Genomic DNA, 18906 nt, shown 5'->3' with positions numbered 1-18906 from the left:
AAACCCTAAAACCACCAAGGTTTCCACTTTTCTAAGAATGCGGCCTGCTTTTGATATGAAATCTACATTTTATTGCAATTTACACACCTACATTGTTTTCCAATTCTGAACAGAAACATGATATTTATTAGCCAAAGTTATTATCTTGTATGACAAACAGCATACTATAAATCTGAGGCAGAATGACAGCCTCTGCCCTCCCACAACGAACTCTGAGGAAGAAGTGGTCTCATTAATGGAATATATTTTATGTCCAGCCTTCATTTTAGGCACTAGTAACTACAGTAAATACAATCTGAACTTTCCTCCCAATAAGATGACAATAGACAAGTTATTTTTAAAGGATATAAAGCAAACTGTAATGTTTATTAAATATGACATCTGCAAGTTGAAACCCGCAAAAGATACTTGACATTGCAACCTCTTACCTGTGGATGATTCTTCCAAACCTCATATACAACCCTCAGAACATGGAGTTTTCCCTCATCACTTTCAGCAAGCGTTTTGAAGACTTCATGAAACCTTTTAACAGATATTAAGTAGTGAGTGGAGGTGTTGAGATTAGGTAAAAAGAGCAGCAGATATAAGACAACTGGTTTAGATAGTCACAGGATTTTCTTTTTGGCCTCTCTGCAGCAATTCTTGAACAACTATTCCCTAGAAAATATAACTGTCCTGAGCTAAAACAGGCTACAGAGACATGACAGCTCATAAAAGCAACTTAAATCTTAGTGATGAACCTACTCCCTGAAGCTGGGCTATGTTTCTCATACTCTTAAAAGCAGGAGACACTTCCATGCTTCATATGCTTATCTACACAGCTGGAACAAAATTTGCTGCCTTTTGAGCCTTAGACCTTCCTCTTGATATGTGTTTCAGCAACTTTAGACACTTATCCAATCTGCCTCTTTCTGAAGGAAATGCTGCTAAAAGCCTCTATTTTAGCAGAGTTACGCTGACTGCTACACGGCATTCACAACCCAGCTTACTGTAAGATGACTATAAAGCGTAAGAGGCTCTTTTTGATCTCATGGCTGCCACTTGTTGGTGTGCAGCAGTGAAAATACCATGGCTCTAAGTATTTATACCACCCTGCCTCTTGTACTACTGATCTGTACTACTATCAACACTGCCTCTATAAAGCTCCCAGGTGCACATGCTTCTGTTACAGCTTTATATATCTTTAAGGACAGAGAGAAAAATAGCTAATTAAGATGACTGTGACTACCTTTCATCTATCAAGACCACTTAAGAGCAACTCCAAAGAACATAGGATTAAAAATTAGTTATATAATTTCAAAAAAAAAAAAAAAAAAAGTTGCAGTAAATTCTTTAGAAGCTAAAGCATATCTTTAAGGGATGCACTCTGAAGTATTTTAGAGTGGATTTTACTGTGCTTTGGCAGATAGAAGTAGTTTACAGCAGACTGCTTTGAAGTTTCATGTTTTCTTCATTTTTTATATAGATGTTAACTGTTCTAGAGTCATATTCATAGTACAAGATATTGTGGTGGGAGCTACCCAGTCATTCAGATGGAAGGAGAAACCCTTGTTTCTCACCATCATCAGCAAATGAGTAATTCTAAAATGGAGTAATGTTGCAAACCTGTCTCATTTGCTCGATTTACATCACATGGCTATAATGTACGCATTTCTCTTAACTCCATTCACATATATAACCTAGGACTTACACTACCATTCCTTCATTAAGCAGTGTCATTAGTTCTTCTAATCACCGTGCACTGTGAAGCACCTAAAACACTGCTGAAGCTTGCAGTCCCATTCTTCTACCACGAATTTCATTAAGTGAATTAAAGCTCCAAAATAATGTACATACTACACTTACTTTGCCAGGGCACTGAAGGAGTGGCTGAAGGACTTTGCAGCTAGATGGAGCAGAGTCTGAACAAAGACTTCTATTTTCAGAGGATTGAAGGTAAATCCTTCATCTGCAAGTTAAGGTTGAAACTATAAGTACTTCAAGTAAAGCACGGAAACAACTCAAAACTGTGGAGATAACTTACGGTTTTAACTAATTTAACAAAAAAAGAGTTTCATCAATGGGTTTTTGCAAGGCTGAGCAGGGAGCTAGTAAAGACTCTCCAAATTATGCAGATCTTCAGGCTGCCATTTTGGCATTGAGAAAATATGCAGAAAGAATTCCAGGTCAGTGAAGAAGCTATCAGAGACACAGCTACTCTAGCAACATGTAACAGCACTGATGGGCAGCAGCAGAGAAAGACAGCATAAAAAAACTGCAGAGTTATGCACCCAGCTGAAGGTCTGACAGACCATAAAGAAGGGAGAGTGGATGAGAATAGGGGAAGGTAAGTATGATTAGGATACAGAGACTGGTTATTTAGTACATGGAAGAAGGGGCCAGCAAGTGTGCATCGCAAATATGGGTATTAAGGGTGAACTGTGCCGAGTCCCCTCCTGTAGCTGCAGCTTGCAACTACCTGCAGCTGAAGACAGGCAAGAGGGAGAGCATGCATCATCAGGTGATGCCTAAAGCAAATCAGTAGATATGACAGTGGATTCCAGGGCAAAAAAACAGATTGTTACTGCTTTCTGCTTGTATAACAGAACACTTGCAAATATTACAGAAATGTTGAAGCCATCCCCATTGTAAAGATCACTTCTTAATTCTCTGTCTTGCACTCCTTCTCACACTCTAACACACAGAGGCTTTAGGAATCCATGCTGTCTGTGGCTGCAAAGTTAACAAGAATGTGAGTGGAGTCCCACCACGAGTTTATATCTGTGGAAGACTACAGCCAGCAGGCTGACTGTTATCTGTCATGAGACTGCACCAAGGGGAGGGAAGCTCTCAGACAGGGCACAAGCACTGAATCTCAGGGGTGAGGATAACAAAACGAACTGCCCTCTGTTGCTGAAGGCAAAGGAAATGATAAATTCTTTCACATTACCTCCATCAATAATCACAAGAAAAATGGTTACCAGTGTTACCACTGTTAAGACAAACAGGTCCGCTTCTCCATGTAAGATGTTTACAAAAAAACCCCACCAACTAGCAATGGTGTGCTATTTCCATTTACTGATAAATTGAAACCAACTATCAGAAGGAAAAGCATACAGTTAACCACCATACTCACAGCAATAAAAGATGGCAGATCAGCCTATACACAAAAGAAATTACAGCCTGCCAAAGCTTAACAGCATATATCTTACCATCATCATCATCCTGGTTTGGATTAGGCACATCTTTTAAAATGCTGAAGATTTCATCATTACTGGCCTTATTTTTAATTGCAATTGTTAAACAAAGTGCCACAGTATATCCAGGAAGAGACCCTAAACAAAAACAAATCAAATCAAGGTCAAAAATACACAGAAGGCAAGTGAGTATTTTTAATATGTTTGCCTCTTTCAGAGAAACAAGTACATTTCCCAGCTATACCTAAAACTGTTTCCAATATCACTGTCCACATCGCTTCTCCATAAAACTGCTCAACATGTTTCCTGGTCTTCATGTTAAATTCACATCTTTCAGTAGAACCTCTAGGGTTGAGGCCAAGTGATTGCTCTCCTGTTTAAAACTCTACTTCAGCTTCCACCAGTTTCTTAAATATACTTCCTTGTTTTTCCTTACTGTATCTTTGATGATGACACTTTTATGCTTAGGATTGTCTTTACACTGAGTAATAAAAGGTATAATAAAGTATCTCTCTACCTCAATCTTTACCATCATCTTCTGCCTCTGCATGCTTCACTAAACCATGTACTCTGGTAAAATCTACCGTTTCATGAAGTTCAAAAAATAAACTCACTTTATCACTTTACATGCTGACTTTTGCATAGCATTGTGCCCAAACAGTGGAAATAGATGAATTTTCCAATTTTAGATTTCTGACAAACAATGCTGCACACCACCACAACCACCTCTGCAAGAGTAATTTCATGTATCTGGATTTTCTTTTCTTCATAAAGTAACAAAGAGGATTATATTAGAGATTCAGACTTAATATATATTAATTGCTGACGTGAAGCATATTTACTCATATAAAAAGAACACATTTCAGCTGTATTCTTTATGAAAACAACTGATTCTACAGTCAATCTAGTGTGCTCCCTTGCTCTGAAAAACTATTTTCTCCAACCAGACCTCTCAGTAACTTTAATACTTACTATTACTTTCATCTCCGTATTTGTAAATGCACACTGGATTAGCAGGACTGAGGACTGAAAAACTTGCAGGAACAATGTCTATTATTCGCTGATGGTAGGAGAGTCTGGAAATAACAAGTTTTACAGCAGTAGAATTAAAATGGGAATAACACCAGATATAATTCTAAAGTGAATGCTTTAACAATTTTCTTGTATTTAACTTTCACAGAGGAAAAATGAGGATGTTTTATACAACAGAATGATAGTTTCTGCTGGACAGTAAGAGCTAAGTAAACCAAACTTAGATGCTTTCTATTTGAACTTTGTGATGCTAGAGTTTCATCTTTGTACAATTAATTTAGCTTGTGAAAAGAGCAGAGGCTGCCTGGTAGGATGTTTTATGCAAAAACTAGTAAGGTGTTGGTATTCAGAGCAGGAAGATATTAAACTGGATGTCTTCATTTTACTTTACAGCTTATTTAACTCCCACAAAGGCTTAATTCTGCTACCAGAGTTTTCAGTGAAATAGAAGTGCCATAGAAAAACTGCATTTGTTTTGCAGTACAATACTTTCACACTTCCTATACTGAATTCACCCCAAAATGGATGAATGTTTTCATGCAGGATGCTGAATAACGTAGGCTTTTAGAACATTTTTTTTCTCTCTCTCTCTCCCCTATATCCCTCTATCTCAACAATTTTAAATCCAGCCGTGATTGTGTACTTGTTGGATTTGGAGTTTTTGTTTGTTTGTTTTAAGGTCAATGAACATCAGAGGCACCTAGAATCAAGATTAGATTCTCAGTTTTTAGTGTAACTAATGATCAGTTCCCTTCATTTCTGCAAATGATGATACTTTCCAGGACTATTGCCTAAACTCTCTTTCTTTCTATGCCTGTGGTGAAGCATGTCTTTTTCTAACTACAGGTGTGCACACCTGGATAGACAGCCCACTACTATCTGCTCCACCTGTTTCTCCCTCTCTGAAGTAGCATCCTAAATTTCCTACAGCAGGTAAAACAGATTAAAATCATATAAAGTCTCATCTCTTAACTGAAAACTGAATTGTAAGAACAGACATGCCTAAGACAAGAGTCAAGTTAAAAGGAATCTGACAGTATCCAGAAGCAAAGATCAAACTTTGCCTTGAAAGGAACTATCAAAGATCTTACTTACCGCATGCATTTCTCCAAAACCTCTCTCACAAATTTGGGTTTGGGCTTTTCAAGGTCCTGAGTAAGACAATCTGACCTATTCAAAGGACAGAATGCAATAGCTTTTAGCAAAAGAATTTGTGCTTTAGTCTCTTTTTGGCTTTATCTAAAAGGTACAAAACCACCACAGCCTAAGGACAACTGAAGCGATTCACTTAGCTTTACAGTGTAGGCAACTTTAAGACAATGAGGTAAGTTTATTGCTACTTCCTTATTGACCATTAACATTCTTGGAATCTCATCTCTGTGTGATGCATTTTCAAGTAGCTTCCCTTCCCTCACCAGATTAAAAATAATTTGTGCTTATGGTTAACTGGTTTTCCCTTTCCTTAGGAAAGGAACCTTGGGTGATTTCATAATCTGTTCCTCCCTCACAGGAATCTTCTTGATTTCTGCCCAAGTTCACATTTCCGATAAAGAAAAGTCTCAAATACAGTCACTTTTAGATTTAGAAAATGGCAACTTCTGAGAAAGACCCACAGAAACACTGCCATCAAGGAAATGGTCAGTCAACATGGATGTATAATAGAATAGCCAGCAAACACTTAACTCTACATGAGGCCAACACAAGAAACTAAAGGACACCTGGGCAGATAAGCTACAGAAAGCATGTACAGTAGCAGGCTGTTGAAGTTATTGTAGCAAGGACTTAACCCCAGGATGATCTCTCTTGCTACATGGGTGCCTGGAATGGAAAGCTCAGGGAAGCCTGCAGTTCGACTTTGATGGAGTCCAGGGAGCTCCTGCTAGAGATGCAAGTTCAAGATGTGGCATGGTAAAAATGGATGGCAGGGACAGCTCTGATGTCATATCTGATGTCAGATCATAAGGTCTCATGGATAAAGGTTATAATGAAAGGTTTAGGGTAGGACAGACAGCAAGATTACAGAATGAATACAGGATACAAAGAGTCAGGGCAAACCATTAAAAGTAAATTGGGGAGTCATTTTTGAAAATTTGCTAGCAACTGAATGAGGGTGCAGGACAAATTGAAGAAATCACATTTTTACTTCCCCTGTTCAGGGAACGCTTACACTGGTTTGAGATTTATCACAGAGTTCATCAGGGACAATACAGTGACTAAAGAGATTACCAAAATAATCTGCCACTGAGTGGTGGTGAACAGATTAAGAAAGATCTCTGAAAAGCTGGAGGAGAGCAATTAACAGGGCCACTATGCTGTGATGCTTCCTGAATAAGTTTGAAATTAGTTTTTTGCAATATCAGGTTCGAATCAAAAGGAGGGAAACTTACCAATCTTCCCAGCTCCAACGGAACTGAAAGTTGCTCAAATGGTGAGAAAACCAGTTAATAAATCTTTATTAAAAGAAAAAGAAAGCTCCATTAAAAGTCAGAAGTGCAGGAAAACTTCCAGTTGACATTTTCTTGTAAGTCCGTTCTTCTTTTCAAAGGCAAGCCTAAACTCTAAAGCTATTACAGCATTAATCAGGCTTTTATGTTGACAGATACAAAAGACTGAGTTCAGAGAGTCAGAACGAAGCTTTTATGGACAAATAAACAGCCTGTCATGTTCTGTTGTCTCGTACGAAGAGATGACCTATTAATTTAATAATTAAAATATAAACTCACCGTGAACATGTGACTTTCACATTTTTAATGAGTAATTAACAGCTCTTCTACACAATGCAGACTTCACTCAAAGGGCAAAATCACCACTACTCTCCTTCTCTGGGCAGCACATATGCCATTAACTCTACTTCCAAGTCACCTCCGAGACCAGCAGGGAGCAGGCATAGCACTAGGTAACAAAGTACTATGCAACTATGAACACCTTTTAAGATGGAAAAGCTGCCACCAATCTTAACTGTCCTGTAGAGACATCTACACTTGTGACCTCCAGGGTAGTGTTTCTGGGAAGGAGAGGCAAGCAGTTCTCTTTGGACTGCTCAAAGCCAGAGCCCAGAAACATTTTGATTTGCATCAAAAGTTGTAGCAAGGACTTCTGACTACTCTTTCCATAGCGTCTTCATTTTTTCTGTAATTGGATATTGACAAATATTTTTCATTGTCTCCAGAACACACCTACCTGTCTACACAGGTGGTATTCATGGTATCCAAGCGCATGTAGAGCATTTCCGTGGCTTGTGCAAGCTGTAAGATTTTATTAAGGATTACAGAAAACACTAGGTAAGTCTGATGTTATTCCCTTTAGTTTTTTAATAGAATGTCATCAACTTTTTGTACTCCCCAGGTCTATCCCCAAGTCAGGTAAATCAAATTAAAAAATGAGGCATATTGTGAGTTCTACCCTCTAATTCCAGTCTGGTTTTCTTCTATTACTGCAATGAGACTGTTGGCTTCTTCCATAAAAAGCCAGAATTTGCATCATGCAACAAGCTAAACTACACTGATATCAACAGACACCAATATCCTTACAGAATACTTCCGTAATCTCACCAGTTTTAGCTTCATGGGCTGCTCTTGATGCTTTATTCACAATCTTTGATCATCACTGAAGGCTTAAGAAAGTATGTCTACACTGACTTTGCCCAATAAGGCCTTTATCCTTCTTAAGAGTGTCCCTACTAACACTAAAAACTTTCTGCACAGACATCTGCCCAATTCTAAAAATAGACTTGGCTTTAATCATTGAGATCATGTGATTTGCAAACAGTGATTAGTATCATGAAACAGAATTAAAATTTGGGCATGAAATTACCAGTGGATAGTCATCTGTTAACCATCCTCCATTCTCAGTCTATAGCTTGATCTAAACCAATGATCTAACATGATCTAAAACAGCAGCGAAGTAGGGGCAGTGTAATAGCCACAATTAGCTGGGAGTCATGCCTCCTACATCAGCATTTAGCTACCCCGTCTGAGGTAACAGATGATTATTGACCTGCTGAATGCTCCTAGTGGGAGCACTGGGTGGGAACTCAAGCAAGTTCCTTTAAATCCTCAGCTACACTTCCTACTAAAAAGAGTAGGAGCACTCACACAGTTGTTAGAACAAAAGATCAAGTCTGTCACTTCCTTTCCTTCTCAGCCTTTAATGTGTCTGTGGCCCTGCCACACACTGTCCAGACCTAAACAGGCTGCAGTGACAAAGAAGAGTATTGTATTTTAACCCCTCACTAAGACAGCAGTTCTTGGGAGGGTCAGAGGAAGTACCAGAATATTGTCCAGAAAGCAGAAGAGTCTTGGCTACTTGGCAAATCTAGACTTGGTCTTCACATGAGTGTTACAGGCAGTTTCATGCAGCTACTGTAAAATACTAATACTCATCATGTACAGAACAAACAAAATAAAGACTGCATTTTATAAATGCTCTCCAGTAGCACAGAAAGGATACAACTTGTGGCAAAGAGCCAGGCTGAAGTTTGCACAGTTCAATCAGGAGTGTTGTGTACATGACTTCAATGTGTGGTGGAGATGGAAGTTGAAACAATTCTGCAAATATTACCTGTAGGAGAGGAAGGCACAGAATCAGAGCACAGTCTGACATGGCCTGCACAACCCTCAGCTTCACAGTAGTGACCATCAATCTTAAACAATTATATAGCCAAGAAGTATATTTTTTATATATATAATTCTGTCAAACGCATGTTCCGGGAAAAAGAAACAAACTTATGAAGACAGGAGTAACCCTATACTATACTAATACAGTCCACTCTAACTGCTCTTATCATTTCATACTAACACAACACCAGCATTATATACCTATCACGTCTAACAAATACACCATGTAACTGTAGAAATGGGCATAGTTATAATATGACCTACTGCAGTGCTACCACACGGTCTAAGATCAATCTGATTCTGGTTAATAATAAATAAACATATTAAATGAAGCCTAAGCACTTAGTATAAAAGACTACTTGCATTAAAATTACATCTGTATTTTTTCCATTGTGTCCTCTTTTCTCCTGTACAAAAACTTACACAAATAAAGTCACAACTTTCAATCCAAAATTACAACCAGCATTTCATACAACAAAAATACATGCTCAGTACCCTTTGGCAGAGGATCCTTCTAAGAAAACTGAAAATAATCCTGCATTCACCATTCATGTTTTTATTTTCAAGTTTGGCTATAACAGCATGTCAATGCTGTGATGGCTACGAAAAGATCATCATTGTACCACATTCATCTCTCAGTTTCTATTTTGCATGCCATTCTCAACTACATTTAAATTATATCAAAGGAATGAGGAAACACTGATTCAATATGGTTGGTCAATTTCCTCTACAACTTTTAACTTCTAAATAACATGGAAGAATTGAACCTTAAATGAGTAAGTTTTAGAAAATTGTCTTACTAGTTTAAGAAATCAACATCCATTTGTAGACTCCACAAACAGCACATGAAAACACATCCACTAGAACTTATTCTAAGGAAGGACTTGAAAGTATGACTATAAGGAGCTGGAGAACCTTTCCATGACAGTATAATTTGGACATACTGTTAAGACAGATAGGGGGAACCCTGTTAGGTAGAAAATCGCTCGTTTCCTCAAGACAGGAAATAACAACAGTATGATCAGTTATTGTCTGTTTGAGATACAGCATAAAACAGTATTTGTGATATTCATCACATGTTCATTATCAAACATTCAGATTAAGTGTTTCAAACTGGTATGACATACTTTGTGAAAATAAGGCCACAAGAAAGATCAGGAGACCAACATTCTGAACATTTGAACTCTGTGAAGTGTGTTGTACCAAAGGCTGCAGGAGCACAACAGGGCTTAGCAGTCCAAGCCAATGACACTGCCCAGACACTCCCTGTTCACAGCTACCAGAAATATCCATGTACACATCCAGAAGGAGCTACTGAGAGAAAGGCACATTTCAGTGTTTCACACAGATGCCTGGCAGCACAGAGTATTATGTGCTTGGCGTAACAAGCTACGCTGTGGAGCCTCAGGGTCCTCAAAAAGAGTCATACTTGGGAAGGTACTGACAACCACTTTCAGGCTACATTTACTTCTGCCTAACTCTGTTCTGAACCTGAAACACTTTCCTTTATTCGTTAGACTGTATCGTTCCTACAATTCTGTGACTTACTAAAAAAGTTAGTGAAATTCCACAGATAAAACTGTTAAACTGTGTTGAAAGCATCATACTGCCAACTTGACTATTAGGAGAGACTTTACAAGGGAGCAGTAGTAAGCAGAACAAACAGGAGCCTAAAAAAAGCATGCTAAGCCTTAAAAACTCTAGAGCTTTATTTAAAGTAAGCAGTCATAGCCAAGTTCCAAAGTTAAAATTCTACAATAACTCAATACTGCAAGAAAAAGGGAGTTATTACACTAATAGTCAAAGAATTTGTACACCGACCATGCACTTCTTTCCAGTAATTTCATCTGTGCAAACCTTTGGTATTTTCACCTCCTACAGGTTTCTGAATCAATGGACTTCCAGGCCCCTTACATAACTTATTTTGTCAAGAATTGCTGTAACTATTTGTTGGCATTAGTGTACAACTGAGCATACACAGCTGTATACAGCACTTGAAGATACTGAAGACCAATGAAGATACTTCAGTGTTAAGGCAGAAAATTATTGTTAATCTTAAGATTCTTCTGTTCTGAATTCAGAGTACAAAAAGAACAAGCTGACCAAAAGTACTGTAACTTTACAGCAATCAGAATATTTGGCATTTTGGTGCCAAGAGGAATTTTCAATCCCACTTTCATTAAGATAAATCTCCTATTTTGTTATAATTAGCTCTGAAATTCCTACTTATAGTTACTTCTTCATAAAGCCTTTATATGACAAGTTGCCATTCTTACTAAAATCTCTTAATCCCTTTCAACTTTTGATGGAAATTAACCAAGTTTTATACAGCTCTGCATCTTGAAAACAGACCCTTGGAAGGAGGCAGTAAAAGAAAACGTATGCTGCTCTTGTGATACACATTACAGTTATTTAAAATTCTCTAATATGGAGTATGCCTCAGAGGAAACACACTGCTATTTCACTGCAAGTTCTTTTCAGGAAAAGAACATAATAATTTAGAATCACAAAATCATGCACAATGACCAAGTGTGGCTGGAGATAATCTACTCAAAAGCCCCCTGTTTAAGGCAGGGTCACCCAGAGCACGTTGCTCAGGACTGTGTCCTGTTTATTAGATTTTGAAATTCTCTAAGGATAGAGAATCAACAACTTCTTTGGGAAAACTTTTCCAGAATTTAATCACCTTTGCAGTAAAAAAAAGATTTTTCTTATGTAGAAATGGAATTTCTTGTATTTCAATTTGTGTTCATTTCCTCTTCTATCTCAATTCAAATTTTTTTAAAACTAAATGTGACTCAAATGTAGCCCTCTCTTACGCTGTGTGATATGTTAGAAGCAGCACATGTAAAATGTTAAAAGTTTGAGAAATGCCACAAACTAGATTACTAGTGCACTAAGAAATTTTGGTACTTGACCAAAGCTCCCATGCACAAAGTTAAAATGATAACAAAAAGCATAAAACTGATGTTCAACTGCACATAACCTGTTCATTTAAAAACCACTGGTTGAATTCAGCAAGGTTTTTGGTTGACTCCCAAATCAAACGGTAATTTAATGGACCTATCATGGAACTAATTGGGACATGTCACCTGTGAAGTAACAGCGCTACAAAGAGGTTACCTATAAAATCCATACCTCCACTATGTGGTAGTTCAAGGGGATCTTGTTATTTCCTGGATAGCTCAACAGCTGTGCAGCACTGCAAAACCACAGACACATTTAGTTCAAAACACAGCACAGCAAATGTGATGCAGAGATCAAGTAGCAAAGTTACAATGCTTAATTCTGGGCAAGAGTTCACACAAAAGCAGCACAAACACATCCAAACCTTTCCATAGTCTGTCCATCAATCCATAGCACACTTAAAACATAAAAAGCGCAAGAACACCAGCATTGCCTAAACTATAATTTGTATTGATGTATTTTATCTTCACATAGTTACACCACTTGAACGCTATACTGCTACACAAAATAGTTTTGCATAAATAGTCATGGTGATCTGTAATTCTGGCATGCATATATGAAAAGGAAAAAATCTCCAGACAGATGTTCAGTATGATTGAAAACACAACGAAGCTAATGGCTTATATAAGAATCTCTCCATGCTCATTTTTCAATCAGCTCATTATCACCTATCGTTATTACAAAGCAAACAACTGCTACTTCCTTGACTTTACCTCTCTGGCAAATCTTTTTTCTTCTCTTTCCTTCTAGTCTTTTACTTTCCTCTGAGAATTAACATACTACCTCAGTAACTGCAACAACCCTGAATTTCTAGTTTCTGCTGAATCAAACAACTGCAACCAAAAAACTTCATCACATGCCAATACCAAAACATTGTTTCTGCCCATTTTTGCATATTACACAAAGTTTGGTCATTTTCATTTGAAAGCATAACTCAGCCAATTACCTGTGGCAAACAATTTTGGTTATCAATTACCCACACCAGATACTGCTCAGGTAGAAATGAAGTGCCCTCTGCTTCCTGGCAGAGCTGAATTCAAACTAATGAAACCTGGTGGTCCTGGAATGACTCCCAAGAGCGAGCTCAATTATCCCTGCCATATAATCCCAAAGAGAATATAAGAAGGAACAGGAAGCAGAAGGGTATTCATGAACACCAGTGTGCAGTCAGCATATGAGTGCCCCAACAAATCAGCAGCTTCAAAATTCCAGGAAGTAAAACACAACCACACTCTACAGAGTTCTCCCATGAAGAGTAAGGTGTGTCTGCATATTTCTTGCAGCACATCCTGCATTATCAATGAATTCCCTTCCCAAGGAGCCCCTGTTTCCCTAGATCATACAGGCTTTCCATTATCTGGATATTATAGACCCACAGTATTCCATGAAACAGTTTTAATATAGTTAAATGTAGTAAATTAAGTTTCATCAAATGCTCTAGGAAATGTTTCGTCTTGAGCTCTTGTGTAACCAGTGCATATTCCTGATGACACCAAAGCCATAGTAGCACATAAAGTGCCAGGCCCCCGTAGTGATAAGCTCTTCCTACCAAGTTTTTCTCTCTTTCCAGTGGGATTTGATGATGCAGTGAAGGTTCTCTTCTATAACAAATCGTTCAACAGAGTGGCTGCCAGGCATGACAGGGCCCTGGTAAGAAAGAATTAAGACTCATGAAAGATCACTGTTAATGCAGTGGTGCTACAGGTAGCAAAGCTATGCTACGTACATTTACAGGTGGAAAAAATAGTCCAACTTCCACATAAACACAGTAAGTCTCAGCTGCCCTGTATCCTTCAGGACTGAGAATCTGGTGTGACAGTTCCACACAAACCTCAGATAGATGTTTAAAAGGAAAAATAATACTAGGACTCATTACAAAAAGAAATGGAAACAAAATCAGAGAACATGATTATAAGTTCATTGAGTATCTGCTGCTTCTTTTGCTCTGTGGGCCCATCAGGCAGGCTACCACCATGCAGTCTGGTAAAAAACAGAAAATCAGAGTTAAGCTGATATGTGATAAAGAAATAAAGCCAGGAGTGGCCAGGATGAAGTGGAAAGAATATACAGTTATGGTCTCATTCACTGCAAAAAATAGGGACCAATAAAAGAAAGTAAAAGGCAACAGACTTAAAGCAAAGGGAGGTATAAAAGCACTTGGGGAAAGCAGTATGTATTCTTTTCCTATTCCTATACACTTTTGTCTCTATCTCTGCTGTTGATCAGTGCTGAAGGAAGACTGCTGAGATAGATGGATCTTTTGCCCACCCCAGTTAAGCACTCTTATGTCCCACAATATTCATCGACAAATTTCAACAGATGAGTAAACAGTCTTTAAACATTACAATAAATACCTAGCCTGAAAAACGACTCATGACCAAACTTTATGGAAGGAAAGTCTTAACTGTGAATGTAGTTTTACTAGAGACATTAGAGAATTCAATCAACACTGTCATTCTAAATGAAAGCATCACAGCATCTCGCTCCCCAAATTCTCCTCCTCAAATTTGCTTTCTACTTGGTCACTTAATTCATTTCTGCAGAAGTACCAAAGCAGAACTGCTCCTAGTCTCCAAACCACTCACCATTCTGGGAAAGAGGACATCGTATTTTGACCAATATTGCCCCAGGAACCTAACTGTGAAATCCGCTCACCATCCCCCACAGCAACCACATACCTCAGGGTCATCTGTGTAGTCAAACATCCTAAAAATAACCCTTGGCATCGGATACACTGAATCTTCGGTGTGAGGTGGTGGAGTGAACGGAGGCAGATTGTGTTGCAGCGCTTCACACAGAATGCTGTCAAAAGCTAAGTAGGGCCTCAGAATGTGTCGTTCTTGCCAACGGTCTTTTTTCAACTTCTGAATCTGAGACCAAAGGCAGTCTAAATACTGAAGGAAAAAGGTGAGAAACATCAGATGTGCTGAATCTGTTAAAAGCTGGCAGCTCCCTGAACTATCAGAAAAGTACTTCTTAAATTTCATATTCCATTCAGAAAAAAAAATTTCTTAAATTCTGATTCAGTAAACCAAGAAATAAATTAAGAACTCTAAATGTCAGAGCTTGCTCCTAATTCCACGCAACATTGTGTCAGTAAAATTTAGCCCCTGGCAGGTTTTTAAACACTAACAGGCAGCCCAGGAGTCTAAGCATGATGGCCATCCTTTGAATTTGCCACAGAACTACAGCCTTGAACATTACTTCAGATACTGCTCATTGCTGGTATTAAAACATATATAATAACTGTCATTAAAATTGGAAAGACATTATGTAGGACTGCTATGCTGTTCCCAGAGCAATCAAAACTACCAGCTACCACATATTCAAGACAAACACAATACTATCAAATATTAAATACCTTTGCCATGGTTTTCAACACAATTGTGAGTCACAGCATTCTCCCAGAGATGGCACAGACACCTGTGCAATTGGCAAGAGTCTTGTTTTGTTTAATTACTCTCCTGCTAAAAGCAGTCCAAGAACTCTTGAGACCTGTGGCCTTACTGAACTCTAGTTTCAAGTTATGAGTGGTGCAAGAAATATCTTTACATGGAAGTACTTTGAATTTACTGAAATTGTCACTCTACAAAATTAACAACTGGCATCTGAAGTGAACAGTCATGTTTATGGTAACTCTGGGTAACATATGGTTTCAAATGCACTCTGCTAATCTCTCCTCTACTGAACAAAATAAGGAAATGCAGATATTGGGCAGGCATAATATTCACGTTGACAAATCAGTCATAATTAGCCAGCCTATCTCTCCAAATTATGATTAACTAAACAATTTTAAGGCTGATTTAATCATAACAGTGAACAAAACGTAAGAGAGAGATGTTCCAAAACTTCCCAGATCAATTTAGATCTCACTTTCCAACTCAGTTGATCCTCAAACTTAGGGGAAAGAAAAAACTCCAAGAATATCTGAAAAAGCAAACCTGACCCCAAACTAGCCAGATGCCACCACTCCCCTCCAGTATTTTTAGCTTAATTGTGAAAGATGGCATGGTAATTGCTGCATACAGTTTCTATATATTTGTTTAGCACTTCCTAGATCTGAGAAAGCAACCCACTACAAAGATTTCCTTCTTGCAAAGGGAGAACATTAAGGGGTAAGTAAGGAATTACATTCTGCTGGTCACAAAGGTCCTTTTAACATGAAGCCCGTACCTGCAATTCCAAAGCAAACACTACAATTTACAACCATTTCTCACTTAACATTTCCTCAGGGGCCTGTCAGCAAACAATCAAACACTCTCTACTCACCCCATACAACCTTATATTTAGATCCAAGACTTAGAAGATAATTCTTTGTGTAAAACTTGTTAGAATTAATAACAAACAGGAGACCATTCAAAGCATTAATACTTTTAGAGGTATCTTTCAATTTTATGATAAAAGAACACCTTACTAAAAAATTGCTTCCTGAAAAAGTGCAATGTAAAGTCCACTCACCTCTTCTTGCGGATGTGGCTTATCAGCAGTCCAAACTTGTAGCATAGGTACATGAATCTTCTGGCGGCGTCTGTTTACACAGGAAAGAAAAGCTGATCCTTAAAAGACTAATTTAGAGTAGCAATTTTTTTCTTATTGCAAGTGTACTATTTGATCTCTTCAGCTGATGAAGTCTACAGTATACAAGAACCAGGTTTGTGATTACTCAAAATACATCTATTATCATATCCTGACAACATTAACCTAAAGCATCTAGACAGAAAGCAGTCACACTGCAGAGCACTAAAGCAACAACCTATCAGTATTCACAGCACACTTAAAACTGCAGCTGCTCCAGCACGAACAGAACAAGACCTTCAACACACCTGAAATGCTGGGGTTTCAACCCCAAGCCCCAAATTAAGGTTGACATATGGGTGATTCCTACAGCCCTTCCCAAAGTGGGGGTGAATTTCCCTTTAGGCTTCCCTCCAGGGTGCAGCCAGCCTGGCAAGGAGAGCCATTGGGTAAATGAGCCCCAGGTGTCCCCCACTCAGTAACCAAAGGTCAGGTGTCCCACTTAGGGATAAATGCCGGGACCCCTTGCAGGAAGGGGCAGTGTCTGTCTGTGAGGTAGATGTACTTTGCAGAGTTTCCTGTTGGGAAAGGACCTCCTGCCTCCCTGGAACTGGGCTCCAGTCAGGTCTGGCTTTTGTAAACGTGGGCTGCGTAGAGATTCAGTGTGTGGCTTCCTTGGTCTTGTGTATTTGGCTTGTTGACTTGGTTGTCTCCTGTCTCTTCTATGGGAAAATGCTTTTCATGATTTATTCCACCCATTGTTGGTTGTGCGGTGTCATTGTTGGGGTCAGTGGGATTGATGTTAATTATGTATAATCTGACTTGTCTATACCCCATGACCCTTTTTTTATCAAATATAATTTGGTTATTGGTTCATCTTTATGTTGGCTGTGTCCTTTATGCTAGGCCTAATAATTGGCAAAACTATACCCTAGAACTAGACAAGACAGTAAAACTTTTCAAATACAAAAAAAATCTCTACACCTATTCTATTTTCAGGGGTTTCCCCCGCCCCGAATGGCTCAGACCTAAGACCTCAGAATACTTTTAAGTGAGCAATAATCAAAGCTATTGAATAGATACCAATAAGAGTGTTTTTAATGGGTTACAACTTACTTCAAATAGCTTTCTGTCTGAGACAAGAGACGATCTATTTCAGCATCCTTTTTCTCATATAGCTCCTTTCCAACCCAAGGCAAAGATGACAGGAATGCAAACATATACCAGTCACATCGAACCTACAGGAAAGAAATAGCCTGAAATCTAAGTATACAAGTATGTGCCAAAAGATTGTGAACACATACCACATTTTAATTTAAATTGAAACAACAGCAAAGCTACTATTTTGCAGTGATATAAAGACCAGCAGTTTAGAAGACTGGAATGGCAAGCCATTAAAAAATACTTTCTTGCTTAAAATGTGATTTTTAATTTGAACAGTGATAAGCAGACTTAAAAATGGTATCACTTTTGCAGTCCTTCTGCAGTTTATCAATATAGCAGAACAAGTCAGGCACTAAGCACTTGTCAGAGTAAAATTAATTCACTCCAGTGACCTCACTATAAAGGACCATGCTTTCTTACTGTATATATGTATTTTCTAATTGCCATGGGCTTCTTTTACTCATGCTAAGGAAACTAACTGCACATGAGACAGTCTATTTAGTTTGCTGTCTCTAGAACTTTCCTGTTCTAAGCATAAGTACAGAAGCAATGGTACAGAAAAATTGTGAAAACAGCACTGGAGGAGCCACAGATCTTCTGCTTACTTGGGGCACGTCTTCCTCCTGTGTCACACTCACAAAGTTCTCAAACATAGCTACCATTGAAGGTGCAGCTATTACGTGACAATTTACAAGATCAGATAGAAAACGAACCTGAAAGAGACCAAAGAAATGTTTTAAATTAATACTTTTTAAACTGACTGCACAAGAACAAGTAAACATTACTTAAATAATGACTAAAAGTACAATACATATTCATATGAAGGCAGAAATAATGCATACTGTATGGACCCACCTTACAACCCTGGAAAAATACTGTAAGTGCTGCCTAATGTCATTCATTACAACATCTGTAATCTGTTTCACTGCAGTAACATTGCAAGGATATTTCTAATTAAGGAAAGGTGGGAAATACCAATACGCATTCACAGACATGCAAACTGTTACTACAGAAAACAAATGCTTGTGCTTCTATCTACTCTAAATGGTATCAGATCACTAAAATTACAGAAGTGGAAGGAAAAAGACTTCCTAAAAGCTGAAGATGGATTGATCCATTGCTTTGAGACCATCATCAGGAAACAGCAATGCTGAATCTGTATGCCACTATATATGATTAATTTCTATAATTATTTATTCATAAATACAGATAGTTACACAGAGACCCTATCTAAAAACTGCTGGCATTTGGGGGTTTTAGAAGTGTGACAGGTTGATGGCATCCTGGAAATCAAATGGACTTATCTGCCTCAGAAGAAAAGTCTCCATGGCATGAATACATCCTTGATTTGGCTGCACTCTAGTAAGAAATTCAGACTGACAGAATTTAAGCAGAAGACATCTGGGGCAGAGCAGTGCCTCCTTTCCCCCCCCCCC

General features: G+C 38.3%; 1 protein-coding gene across 2 annotated transcripts in view; it reads right to left on the bottom strand.

The window, feature by feature from the left end:
- The window catches only part of NCBP1 (nuclear cap binding protein subunit 1), a 29122-nt gene that overhangs the window by 7480 nt on the left and 2736 nt on the right, over window positions 1-18906 (bottom strand). For both annotated transcript variants that reach the window (XM_026866751.1, XM_026866752.1), the window contains exons 4-17: window positions 18076-18183; window positions 17423-17544; window positions 16250-16319; window positions 14470-14685; window positions 13341-13438; window positions 11963-12026; window positions 8658-8768; window positions 7389-7453; window positions 6596-6658; window positions 5304-5378; window positions 4149-4252; window positions 3192-3314; window positions 1846-1948; window positions 429-522 (exon numbers count right to left, since the gene is read on the bottom strand). In XM_026866751.1, coding sequence (XP_026722552.1) covers window positions 429-522; window positions 1846-1948; window positions 3192-3314; window positions 4149-4252; window positions 5304-5378; window positions 6596-6658; window positions 7389-7453; window positions 8658-8768; window positions 11963-12026; window positions 13341-13438; window positions 14470-14685; window positions 16250-16319; window positions 17423-17544; window positions 18076-18183 — 1416 coding nt within the window. The remainder of the gene's footprint in view (window positions 1-428; window positions 523-1845; window positions 1949-3191; window positions 3315-4148; window positions 4253-5303; window positions 5379-6595; window positions 6659-7388; window positions 7454-8657; window positions 8769-11962; window positions 12027-13340; window positions 13439-14469; window positions 14686-16249; window positions 16320-17422; window positions 17545-18075; window positions 18184-18906) is intronic.

Source organism: Athene cunicularia (genome assembly GCF_003259725.1).
Source record: "Athene cunicularia isolate RWA chromosome Z unlocalized genomic scaffold, athCun1 chrZ_part3, whole genome shotgun sequence".
NCBI classification, from domain to species: domain Eukaryota; kingdom Metazoa; phylum Chordata; class Aves; order Strigiformes; family Strigidae; genus Athene; species Athene cunicularia.
Note: the sequence above shows the minus strand (reverse complement) of the source record. Positions and strands in the feature narration are given on the sequence as shown.